Source organism: Sinohyriopsis cumingii, chromosome 9 (assembly GCF_028554795.1).
Source record: "Sinohyriopsis cumingii isolate HCF-2022 chromosome 9, ASM2855479v2, whole genome shotgun sequence".
Lineage (NCBI taxonomy): Eukaryota > Metazoa > Mollusca > Bivalvia > Unionida > Unionidae > Sinohyriopsis > Sinohyriopsis cumingii.
Window position 1 is genome coordinate 96,241,989 of NC_142969.1, and position 13,881 is coordinate 96,255,869.

General features: G+C 35.6%; 1 protein-coding gene across 1 annotated transcript; it reads left to right on the forward strand.

The window, feature by feature from the left end:
- The first annotated feature begins 845 nt into the window (after positions 1-845).
- Positions 846-13,680, forward strand: LOC149792284 (neuronal acetylcholine receptor subunit alpha-7-like). Its single transcript, XM_089970840.1, has 2 exons — positions 846-1,452; positions 12,427-13,680. The coding sequence occupies exons 1-2, from the start codon at positions 858-860 to the stop codon at positions 13,242-13,244; spliced, it is 1,413 nt and encodes a 470-aa protein (XP_089826966.1). The 5' UTR covers positions 846-857; the 3' UTR covers positions 13,245-13,680.
- Positions 13,681-13,881: the final 201 nt, after the last annotated feature.

Here is a 13,881-nt window from a genome sequence, read left to right on the forward strand (position 1 = left end):
CGATAAATCTCTAAATCACTGTGGATTCCGAGATTTTGATTTCACAAATAACAATTTCGAATTTAATGCAAACAACTCCCTTATCCATCTTTAAACTACAATATTATGGACGTTATTTGTGTGAGCAGTTTTGTACGTATAACATTTACTGATATATGTCGTTTTATGTGCAAATAATAGCTAAGCTATGTACATGTACCTGGGCTTTTATTCCCAAACAATTAACAATTGTGAGCCGAGGACGTGGAGTCACCCGTTACATTTAAAATTAGCAAGTAACATTTCTCCACTCGTGTCAAAATTCATCACCTTCTTGCCACATGTATTAAGCAGCGTACGTAATTGTTAAGATCTTACTTGGGATTGAGGGATGAAAAGAATGTGGTAGAGAAACGGAAACAAATCTGCAAGAATAAGGTGTATTTATTTTGTTCATTGTAACATTTACTAGCAGTGTCTTAGCTTCTTTTTCTGTCCTTATTTAAAACTTGAAAAGACACATGGCACGAAAATAACCCATAGAGAGGCAAAATTGTGTCGGTCATATATGTTAAAGTTGAAGCCGCATTCTGTATCAAACGACTGAACTGGTCGTATTATACACCAAACAGCAATAAACAAAAACTCACGAAAACAAAGAGTACTTTATTTCCAATTCTGAAAAGGCACAATTCGAACTTTTATCTTGATAAACTGGGAAATCGATAGTACAATAAAAAGCTTTATTGGTTACAGTTTATTATATACGTGTTCAGTAATTAATTGTTTTTACACGTTAAATTAACTCTTTCTCTATAAACACAGTCAAATGCATGTGTTGGACAGTTGGACGAAAACGTTTTAAGTTTTTCCCAAAAATGGTGCCTGCAGTTTGTAGATTTTTCTTGTTATTTTCTGCAATACTTTTGTCTTCAGGCCAGAGTTTAACTGATTTGGACAAGGCATATGCGGTATTCACCGCAAATAGTAATTATCCATTTATAATTCCGTTACAAGATTCCACAAATTCACTAACAGTGACAATTGATATGGAACTTACAGCTCTAAATAACTATGACGACATTTCAGGCTCCATACAAGTTGCTGCGTTTCTCAATGTGACTTGGCGAGATGAACGACTTCTAGAACTGTATAACACAAACTTCAAAAATGCCAAAACGTCAGCGCCAATCATTTCCGAGATGTTATTCCCATACACAACGGTGTGGCACCCATCTATCAAGCTCCTGAATTCTGTTGATACCGTGATTGAAATAGGGGATGAAGCTTATAAAATACGAGAAAATTTTGAACGGGGCACGGCGACTTGGATTCCCAGAGTGATTCTGACGGCGGCGTGCAATGCAGACGTCACATACTATCCCTTTGATGTCCAGGAATGTAGCTTCCTGTTCACAGCCTGGGACTATTCTAGTGATGAAATACGACTACAAATTTCGAGTTCAAAAATAGGTAAGCAAAATTTTACAACGTTGCTCAGAATGATAAATTAAGGTGTAACGGTATAGTGTGCTTTCTAAAACTGTACGATATGTATACAATGAGAATCACTCACCTTAGAACATTACACCAGTACCGGCTCGAGAGTTCGAGCGCCGGGGGCAGGGTGGGGCATTTATCTTTAGTAGCGCCTCTGCTTACCTTCAGAGAACTGTTTTTCTGTCAGTTACCCCTACCCCACCCCATCCAAAATATAATTTTGTGAAGAATTGCCACCGTTATATTAACATGAAGATGAACTATTTAAGAAAAGTTCAGCTGCAAAAAAAAATGATAAACGCTAACTCACACACGCACACAAACACACGCGCGCGCGCGTCTCTCCTCTTAGTTTTTGCCACCGCATTACACCGGTTGTAGGGTAAAGATGAAAACCTGTATTTACTGTATAGCTGCAATACATATAAAACTATAAAGCTAACGCACATATGTGAACATGCGCATAACCTCGTTCATAGAAGAATAACACAAAATAATGCAGAAATTGGGTTTAATTCTAAACCTGGCAACTATGACATGATTATCGCAGAGAATGAAATCCGACTCAAAACTGTGTGACAACAAAGTCTATGAGATGAAATACAGTATAATGTTTCTAAAGGGGAAACAGCGCATGCAAATGGCGCATTAATCAGCATTCTGCAAGATCACAACACGAAGTGTGCTAACACTTGGGTCAGAATGGAATCTGTTGCTTTTGTTAAAAATAAACCTCTCCTTCCAAGAAGCCATTCAAATCTAACGTTTGACATCAAGTTCGTTATGTATTCCTTATTCCCGATTCATCAAGCTGGTTACTTATTGCTTTTCCTGATTTAAAACATGTTGACACCAAGTTGGTTAATTATTCTTTATTCCAGATTTAATAATGAATAAATTGTCAGTTACTTGTTCCCGATTCAAAAATTGCAAAATCAGATTTTTAAAAACCGTCAGAGAGAAATTGATATCAAAGTCCTGGAAGTAGTGGTTTACTAATGCAAATTGTTGATAACATCAGACCACTTGGTATCTGCTTAGCGTAGCCAGTACCCCTAAGGACCCTTCAATTTCTCTGATTCAGCTGGACGAATTTTATCAGTATTTTTTTCAAACATATCCAATGGTACAAAATCTCAAAAATCTTCCATGTCAAAATGGTGTGAGTGCGCTAATGGGGAGAAGAGTTAGGTGGGGAAAAGAGTTAGGGTTCATAAGTGGGCGTACGATTTAATCCACTAGCGGGTTTTGTTATGTTTCCCCAATTCATCGAAATCGGCCCGACAAATTTTCTATAAACTTTTCATGGAGTTGGAGCGGATCCCTAAGAAATATGAGAGAGGAGTTTAAACGAAAATCCTCTGAGTGGGTGTTTATTTGGTGCAAAATGTTAACATAATAGATTCACTAAATACCTGATTTCTAAAACCGGTACCCACAACGACTCTCCTCTTTCAGACTCTCCTCATGGTATTTCGCCAATCCTTCTTCTGTGGTTCGAAGATCTCCCTAGACGTACAATCTCTATGAAGAATCCAGCCAAAATTTTTTAAGGAGGGTATATTTCGGCCCGTATGCAGGAAAATGAGAAGTTCTCCTCTTTTTTTTTTTTTTGTTGGTTATTTTTTTTTTATAGCTGCCATATATTTAGCTTTCTTTTTCTCAAAGTCGGATCGGCAAATTTTCTTGAAACTTTGTTTTTAACTGTTGAAGCAGACCCTAAATATAAACTTTTATACAAGGGTTGAACTTAAAATTGTCTAAGTATGTGTTCTTGTAGAGAAAAATGTTGATTGAATCGGTCCTCTCCGGATGGTTTAATATAACCGTTTTCCATAATTGCCCTCCCATTTCTCCGATTCCTTTGTAAGTTTTTGTTATTATCCTTGCTCGTGTCCTACTCTAGCAGACGACAAGCTTATTTTAAGTCTTTCGAATTCAGGCTTGGATCAGTTGCTTTTTAAGTCTATCGAGTATTCCATAAAGTGGGGATCTTTATGTAATTCCAAGAAAACTAGCATTATAGTATTCAGCGAAAGCTCATCCGATTACAAAACAAAGTGGTTGCAATGATTCTTGGGCTTCGAGTGTTAAGAAACAAAGTCATATATACATTTAGGTGGTAATGTGTCAAAGAATAACAAAATATATACTGAACTTAAAGGGGCTAAAGATAAAGTAGCATGTATTCAGTTATATTTACATTGGAATAAATAAGAATGGATTTAGTCAGCTTATTGTCAAAATATTGTAAGAAACTATTGGAATACCTCAAAGTTGGTGTTGTTGAAAAATTATGTTTAACCCAATCCGTCAAAATATACTTGCACTGGACACAGGCCACCAATTTTGCGTTACGCATAAACAATGTATCTCTAGATACACACAGACACTGACGTTGCATTAAGCCATTCATGTACTGTACCAATTCAGGCAGTCATTGTTATAAAAAGTAATTTTCTGTGAGGAACTTTGCAAGCTGCCTGCAATTTTGTTTGGAAAACAATTATTTTTATTTCGACTCTTTAGCTATCAGATTCCAAGATTGCAAATAAAGCAAACTGGATGTTTTTCTTTCTTCTAGAAATATATAAACTGTTGAACAAGTTGAATCTAAAAGAAGCCATATAATCGTATATTCTTCAGGGTCGATTCAAAAATAATAATATTGAATGGAAAAGTATTGTTAAATTCCAAGACCATTTGTGATATGAGATTGCTTTGAAATGTAGACTTTATGAAGATATTTCCCTAAATGGATTTCAGAAGTTATTGCTTAATGGAAATTTTATTTTCTCTGTAATATGGGAAGTAGGAAACAAAATTATAGGATCTCTTGAGACATATCGGCTCATTTCCAATATTGTGGAGAAACGTTTATCATCTTGGAACAATCCAAGTGCACTCGTTGTCAGGCATTTTTAAAAAACAAATATACCTCAGTCGTTGATATTTGCAATTCCGTATGAAGTTTTCTTACACAATGTCATCAAAAGTTTTGGAGTCAAATTATTCATCAGTTTGGGGTATTATATAGATTCAATGTCCAGTATTAATTTGGTACATGCGCTCTTAGAAATAATAACCCGTGATATGTTAATTTTTAAGCAATGAAAATCTAATGTATACATCTCATACGTATTTCAGTAGTTGCTTCCACGTGGGGAAATTATAGGACAAACGTTTGATTGTATCGATGCCGATGATGAACATATTCCTAGTTCAATCTTTGTCAGACACCTATAATTTAGTTTTTAAACCGTGTATTCTATGGAATTCGTCATTGGTGGTTTTTACATCATCGCATTAGACTTCCAATCCAAAAATGTTTACATGAACGAAGCAATAACTGCATTCGATAAAGAATTGTGTAATATGTATAATTTGTTTACAGTGGTGTACTTAGGGTAAATGGTGACGATGATGGCCCAAAGGGGGTTTGGCACCCAAAAGACCTCCGGCGCCCAGGGCAACCGTTCCGTACGCCCCTCTACTGTTTTGGTTACCTTTAGAACTACATTGCATTCGTGCCAGTTGTGTTCATTTAATATGGCAATCCCACTGTAATAGTGTGTGGAAAAAATGTTGAAAACGACCTATGACCTGACGATATACCAAGCTTAATTTCTTTAGTTCTCATGGTGAATGTTCACGGTATATGCATTTATTTAGGTATGATCAATTGTAAATGTATGTTATTTCTCCCATTTAATTATTGATATTTTATTTGTGCAGTATTCTTGATACGGTTGACTGTATTCTTCATAATTTACGGAGGAAAGAAAGATATCAATTAATCAGTCTGGGATCGCGCATATCCCCAGATACAGCTGTCTAAAATGGTCCATGTCAAAGTTATTTAAGGAGAAGGTGTTCGAGTCCATATGTATGCGCATGATTTATTCTTCTTAAGCGAGTTTCTTTTATTACAGTTTCTATGCTGGTATATTTAGCCTCCGATATCTCGAAATCAGCTAGACGAATTTCGTTTAAACGTTTTATACTTTTAGAGCACATCCCTTATTTCAAACTGCCAAATCGGGGTTCTGGTAAAAGTATTTATAGCAAGGGTTCACATCATTTTTTCTTGTTTTATATGGCTGGTATCCATTAGGACACCCCGACTTCTCCGACTAATCTCGACCTATTAACTTATTTTGTATCAACTTGTTATAGGGGTCTAGGTCGAACCCTAGCAACAAATGCTCTAAAGAGTGTTGAAATTTGAGTTTTCATTTTTTTAAATCGAGAATAAGTAACTGGTAACATATTCCGTATTCAATTGGGAATAATGAATAAGTAACCAAATTGTTTTCACTCACAAGCTTCGCTTATGCTATAGACAGATTTACCGAACAAAACTTGGATTACTGTATATATTTACATAAAACGAAGAAAAAATAATGAAGATTAAAGGTTTTGAGGAAATCTCACAAAAAACAACACTCGCGCATTCTTGTACTATAATATAATATTCCCGATAAAAGATTCAATAATACTCAACTAGAAATGGCCAGAATATAACGACATCGCATTCTCACTTTAATGTGTTCCTAAAAAAACACCTTTGACGTCTGAGTTGTCAGTCATTTGATATTGGCAAATCAGATGGTTGCATTTTGAGCTGAGTCACTGTTTGTACATTAGAGTGTCGTGTCTGAAGTATTATATTGAGTTCTGTGGTTACTTTGTAACTATCTCAGTACGTCACGATAAGATTCGGATAAACGTGTCTATATCACAATTCCAACATATGGGCATTAGCAATTATATTAATTCTAAATGAATTATGGTCACAGTCTTCATTGTATAACTTAACTTCGGATGCCTCGTTACAAAAATGTAAAACGTTAACAAAAGTTGATAAAGGTTGGCAACCAAACAGATATGATTTTTATAAGTAAGAAGAGACCTAAACGGAACCGTTCATTTGAACACGTGTGTAGCAAATTTGAAAATTAGTGATCCCTGAATGCGAATAAATTATGTTAAATTGCGTTGATAAGATTCCGAGATGTCATTTACAGGTTTTACTTGCTTTTGTTAATGTTGTATATTGGATTTTTTAAATAATTAATTGGACAACTGCACACAGTTTTGATTACAGATTCTTTATTATCACAAGTGTTTGAATTATGTTCAGTACGTTTGAAACGAAAGTCGATCTGCATTGTTAAGATAAACTTTTGAGGTATGGATGCAAGGGTATTTCTTTATCAACTTTGATTAAATTTTGCTGAGCTAGTGTCAGAAGGAAAGATGCTTTCTGGTTTGTTTTATTCTTTTCGGTCTTATTATATTTTTTAAACAGTATTGCAATCGTATTTTTTGGTGGATTGGCTTCATTTTACGATTCTGAAATGCTTCTGAAACAAAATGTGGTAGTGCGAATTTAACAAAATAATTAAAAAGACGATGAATAACAAAGATAAAGGACTGTTGTCAGGGTTTGACGAAGAAAAAAAAAACGGGAAATAACATTGTGACGGAAATGATAATTACCTCGCCAACAAAACAGAATAAAATAAAAAATTAAATCCTTAACCAATCTACCAGAGAAACATCAGATAAACCATTTTCGGCGATTCAGTCCGTTCAAACAACGATTTTGCTTGTCGCAAGGTCACGCAACACATTCTAACACAAAATGTATATATATATATATATATATATATATATATATATATATATATATATATATATATATATATATAGATATATATATATATATATAAGCAGCTCATTTTCTTTTACAGTGGCGTTTTGTATAAAGAAAGGGTTCGAGAAGACAAAATAGCCACTAAAAGAGGCCGTACAATGTAATGTTCGACGAAAATAGTCAAAAATAGTCGAAAAGCCCCAACTCTGGGCTAATAGCTCTCTTAAGGCACTGCCTGCAAAGACTGATTATGGTGGGGTGCATATGATATAAAAAAGTAGGTCAGTTTTTGTTCTCTTTTAAGGACCGCCATTATATATTTATTGAAAGTGGATTAATGCCATTTTTAAAGATATCATGGAATTAATATATATAAAAAAAAGGGTTCTCTGAAATATTTTACCGTGAAATAACTTATTGCTTGTTTTACAGATCACGAAATAGAAGAAACAATTGTCTCCAAACTGACACCTTAAATTTGAATGGTACAAAGGTATTGCAGATCTACTACTCCTTTTTATAGTAATAATGATAATTGATACATTGAATAATATGGAAGAACAAAGGGCCGTAAATATATATGGTTAATCTGTGTCGTGACTTTTGTATATGTGTATTGTGACTGTATATGAGACACACATAACTTTGTTTACGTCTCGGTGAGCAAAGCAATAATGAACATGAATACAATTAGTCAACTATATATTGTTTCCCTAAATATTTACTTTGAGAGATTTCTGTAAGATAATCTGTATCCATATCTCTGGTCTTTAACCATTCCTTCACGGAACTTGTTCTTTGTTAAGGAACATTCAATCTGCGCAACAAGGATTGTATGTTAGCACAACGTGGTCATCTTGTATTTATAAACAACTAAAGGTAGGTGGACATCGGCGATTATTGTACAAGGAGGAATTAAACTTAGAGATAACAAAACACTTCACAGTTGTTTTGTTTGTTTTGAACAACTGAGCAAATTTGTAGTCTTTGAATTACAAATACAGCAACCGAAAAGTGTTCATTCATTTTGCTATTAAAACAGACTGGTATTTCAACATGTATGTATTTCAATATGTACATTAAAACTGATGCTATTATGAAGTCGCAGTAGACCAAAGAACCAACTTTACGATTTTCTTCACCAATATGGGCCCTGTATTATTCAAAACGTCGCAAATAATTTCAGTTTCATATTAGATCTAAATGATTGACGTGTATGTTATCCGTCTAAGTAAATACATAAATCAACAAATCAGTCAGCAAATAAATAATTCGTTCGATTAATCAAATCAATCAAGCATTTAAATGTAAAACGTATACTAATCAAGACTTGTTTTTTTTAAATATGTCATCCTGAAAATTCTGTTTTTTTCGTCTGTCTGATTGTCCTTAAATTTAAATAAATGTCATCACTTCTTCATTCTTATATTCATTCATATAACTTTTTAAAATTGCGACACAAAGCGTATATTACAAGATATGAAAATGTGATGAATTAATTTTTCACGCAACGTATTGGATGATTTTACGTTATATTTGATAAATGTAGACAAATATCTTGACTTCCCTTTCTATCAAAATTAATTTACTTTTTCAGATGGCCGTGTTACGTATTAGTTAAAAAGGTCTTCTTTTTATTGGACCTCTTTAGTCCTACCTTAATGAAAGTGGTGCGTGCCAGAAGACAGTGAAATTTGAACGATGTCCCATTTGCATACAAATCAGGAATCCAATAGATATGAATCCATCGTATGTATTGGAGTTTCGGTCGATGAAATAGACCTGTCCTTCATACAACAATTGTATCACTCGAAATCTCACTATAACATGAACTTAGAAATTATTCAAATTCATGAGTATTTTATTATTCTAATTTGATTTTATTTGTTGTCTGACCCATAACTGTTCATAGCTAATAATGGCCATGATTATTCAGTTTTGAAGATAAAAGGAAACAAAAATATATTTCCATAATATTACGTAATAACTGCAAATCTCAAGTGTTAAGAATAATATCAGGCGAATTGCTGAAAATTAGATGTTAACTTAATTTTTTTTATTAAAGTTTGATATGTCAACCTTACATTATCTATACTATTCTAACATAAAACGGTCACCTTATCGGAGCAATAACAGTCGGAGGACTAGAGACAATAGTTATCTCCATTCAGTCAGATTTTATTGCACTTGCAACATGTATTATCTTTGACAACTTTAAAATATATCCTTATACCAAGGGAAACAGATCCTAAAGATTCCTGATGCAAACTATTCAGATTGGAGGAACGGCAAAACTGTTATATATGTGTAATCATCGACATCTATAAAGACAATTACTCAACAAGTTGTCGATCCAATCTGTTCAATACAACAATGTACTGTTTGCTGGTTCGCGAAAAACTATCGCGGGAGCTATTCATGGTACAATTTGATTTTTTTATTATCATTTTTTATATTTTATTCTTTCAAATAAATTCAATTAGTTCAAAACGAAATAGATATAGTGCTCATCATAACGTAGAACAGCAGCGTCTGTGGTAGAGGAGGCATTAAACTTAGAGTTCGGCATAAAAAGGACTTAAAACTGGGTTTCTGTGAGAAGTGTGCATATCTTTCGTGACCCCGGCTTTTCCCACATGCACACATGCATAAAATTGTCGAGGACGAGGGAAGAGGTCGAATGAGCCTCGAGTTTTGTCAAACAAATAGCTAACGATAGTGCACTCCATCCGGTAATTCAGATGTTGGCTGACAAAGACGCATTATTTATATATATATATATATATATATATATATATATATATATATATATATATATATATATATATGCCTACAGGTACCAACAGGTGTGATTGGATACTACTTTCATGCACTGAAAAGTGAGAACAAAATCGGCATAAATAAAGTGTGTCAAGTCGACGCGTAACTCCTCCGAAGAGGAAGGGTCACGTACGCTTGTATTGGGTGCGAAATAGGCGTGAAGGCAAAGTATACCTGCTGTGAGTTGCTGGGACTAAACTATACCAGTGTAGATTTACAGGGGATGAAAGAAGAAAGAAGATATTATTTACGAGGAATTTCGGCGCTAGTCTGTTGAGTTGTGCGTGCGAGCAAATATTTTTATTTTATTTTTCACTTACGAGCAATCATTTTTATTTAGACAATTTCAATAGCAAAATATACTTACCAACTTGAAATGACACGTGCCATTAAGGAGTACAAATCACTCACGGTGGTCCGACCTACTTTCGTCAGGATCTATTAAACTCTGAGACTAATAGAAATAGAGCAGACGGCTTATGCAGATATTGCAAACCTTAAGGCAAAGGAGCTGAAAGCGGAGGCTAATGCAATTGGGCTTGAAAAAAGAAAAAGGGAGCTTACCGAGCTTAGCGCCAGAGAGCCCGACGAGTCCTGGGTTTTATTTGAACTCAGCAAGGCAGCCCAGCATCCTGCGCCTTCTTCCGAAAGGTCAGACGTGGACGTGTACCATAGCGTCGCGAAGCCAAGCACGTGTTTAAGACTGACTAAGCTGCATACGACTACAGCGATTTATTTCCGCGTTGAGCATTAAGATCTAACAGGGATTGGGGATATTAACTTTGTAGAAGGCTGCTTAGTGGGTGGTGTGCGTCCGATTATAAACAGGCAAATAAAGTTATCACCCGGCTGCCATCCTGATGGCTCTTTGCATTGATAAAAATAATTCATCCACGCCAAATTTGTCACCCAAGGCCAAAATGCGAATGAGTGATTTCCCCCGCCGATCGATATACGCTTGATTGAAGATATGTGATATATCCCTACAGCCTGCTCAATAGAACGTTCGTATAACTTTATGGCGTACATACTCCTTCTGAGCTAAACACTACAGGTTTAACATAATGTTTTCTCAGCGTTTCACAAAGAACAACAATAGCTTTATGTGTCATCACCAGTATTCGATATGGACTGTATGGTTTCAGAAGAAGGTTGTGTGCTTTCAACATTGCTGTTATCATTTTTGTTCCGACTAGCAGCGTAAATCCCCAAAATCCCACCATAATAAAGCCTGCTGCAATGAAAGTTTTCAAACGAAGCCATCAATAATAATGCAGCCAGTACACATTCTAGCTAATTGTTATACTATGGCACCGATAAATTGTCATCGTAAACAATATATTGTCTTCATTCTCGGGTTTCCTAAGCCCGGGTTTGTGGGTTAATAAATATCATGCGTGAATTACCATATCTGATAAATAACCAGAAGAATATATTTACAGTATGTGAACTTACCACTGTTGTTTGAAACAACAATTTTGGTTGGTGTATTTTATCAGAAATAATGACAACCGTGACTGTCGAGGCGAAATGGTGACCATTCCATAGAAAACTTGACAAATATATGGTCGGAAATTTTGAAGTTGGTAACTAGCAGGGCCTTACTGGGGAAAAAACAGCAGGGCCTTACTGGGGGAAAAACAGCAGGGCCTTAATGGGGAAAAAGCAGCAGGGCCTTACTGGGGGAAAACAGCCAGGCTGGACCGGCTTCTTATGTAAAACTACCGGCTTGGTACATTACATGAAATTATCTTGATGTAGACCATTAAGCGACAATTTTACTTCAAAGCGGATATTCTTATCATACAAAGCCCCTAGAAAAAGAGTATTTATTTTGCGTGTTGGAAGTAGACATTTTCAATCAAACAAGACTTGCTATGACACATTTATCGGATCAAAATCTGGTTACGGTTATATGCTCATTAATATTCTGAGTAGTGCAATTCTAGTGTTTATTGATCAGTAAACACGTTTATAAACCAGTAGTTTAAAGAATATGATGGATTACTCACACAAAAAAACGTTTGAGTAATGTTAATCAATAGTGTGTTGCACTTACGTAACGGCCCCTATTCTACTTTTTGACGGCCCTTGATGGATGTCAGGCCATCAGAAGCATCATGATAGCTATTTATATGTTATCTCACGAAATTAGAGACTTTTATTTCCCTTCCTCCATCCCGCGCGCACACCGCCCCGCCGATCCTACCTCTTGTTTGTGACAGATGAGTAAGTTTCATGAAGCTATCTCCCAAAGAGATTACTTAGCAGTAAAAAAAAGACCAAGGTCTGCTGAAAAAATGGTCAGGTATTCTAATGTAACTACTATTACAATGGTAGTAAAGCCAACATTTTTAAACTAATTTGTAAACCGGATATTAAGTAACTTTACCTTGGTACATCAGAAAGTGTGCATGACCAATACTGATTACATAAAACACAGTCAGTTAACATTGTTCTCGTTTCAGGCATGACCTACTATGAGGACAACGGCAAATGGAAGATGCTGAGGACGTCAAGCTCAACTTACATCGCTAACTCGAAATCCTTTGCCAAGTTTACCGTGACCATCCAAAGGAGGTCTTTGTACTACATGATCAACATAGTGCTTCCCACAATCCTCCTCGGTGTGATCAATGGCTTCGTCTTCCTGCTTCCCGCCGCTTCCGGTGAGCGTGTGGGGTTCTCTATCACATGCTTTCTATCGTTCACAGTTCTGCTGAATATGATCATGGGTTTCCTTCCCCGGACCTCTTACCCACTGTCCTTGCTCTGTTACTACGTCACAATGATGCTTATGTTCAGCTCCTTTATCACCCTGATAACCATCCTTACGCTTAGGATCTACCACAAGGTTGATGATGGAGAGAAAATTCCACGCTTTTTGGCAAACATCGTTTTCTTTCTCACCTGTAAATGTAATCTTCTGCCACATATTCCATCTTTGAGGCGTATTAATCCGGTGCCAGAGAAGAGTATCGCGAGCTTAGAGAGCGGTGAAAACCGTACATTAAAGAAGAAAATACCCCCTATTGATGGTCTGGTTCAAACTTCAGCACGTGCAATTGAGAGCAGACGACAAAAAAGGACAGGAGTGGAAAAAGAAAAGGTCATGGTCGACATACCTATAGCAGAAACTGCAAAAATAAATGAAATTCAAATGACGTGGAAGGATTTCGGAAAGCTGTTGGATACCATTTCCTTTATTGGATTTCTTGCAATCCAGGGAGTCTTCACCTTCTGCTATCTTGTACCACTTGGAGTCAGCTATTCCTCTCGTTCCTAGGCAAGACTGCAATGACGTTTGGCATCGGTTGTAATAATATACAGTACGCTCTCATCGATGAAAAAGGAAACAGAATAATGCGAAGAATTAAACAATATCAGGACACTTAATACATATTATTAAAAATTTTAATTGCCACAATTTTCTTTTTAAAGGAACGCTCTTTCCATTGCTTATCACATTTGAAGGCACATTAATTTCTACCGAAATTTTACAATGTTGCATCATATATAGTCTCAGTTCATTATACTCTTAATCTAAGTGAGATAGTACCACCATTTTGGAGATAAAGATATTTCGTTGGTATATGAACTTACAGCCATATTGTATCCACATAGCACAAATAAAATTACCGAATTTGACATTATATTTTCGAAAGTAAATAACCATGACTTTAGGTCAAAAATAATGTAAAATTCGGTTGCTATTTACCTGATCTCTTGTGCTTTATTGTCTATAATCCAAGGTAATAATTATTTTGCAACTGCTATGTCAAGAATTGGTTGCACTCGCCAATTCCTCAGGTATGTCGTTAACAGTATGAGTACACCATGGGATTTCTATATATGTACATTCGTCTTAGAAGATGTTGGTTTCGAGTAAAACTTGTGGAGTGTACCTGAGTTCCTTTAATAGA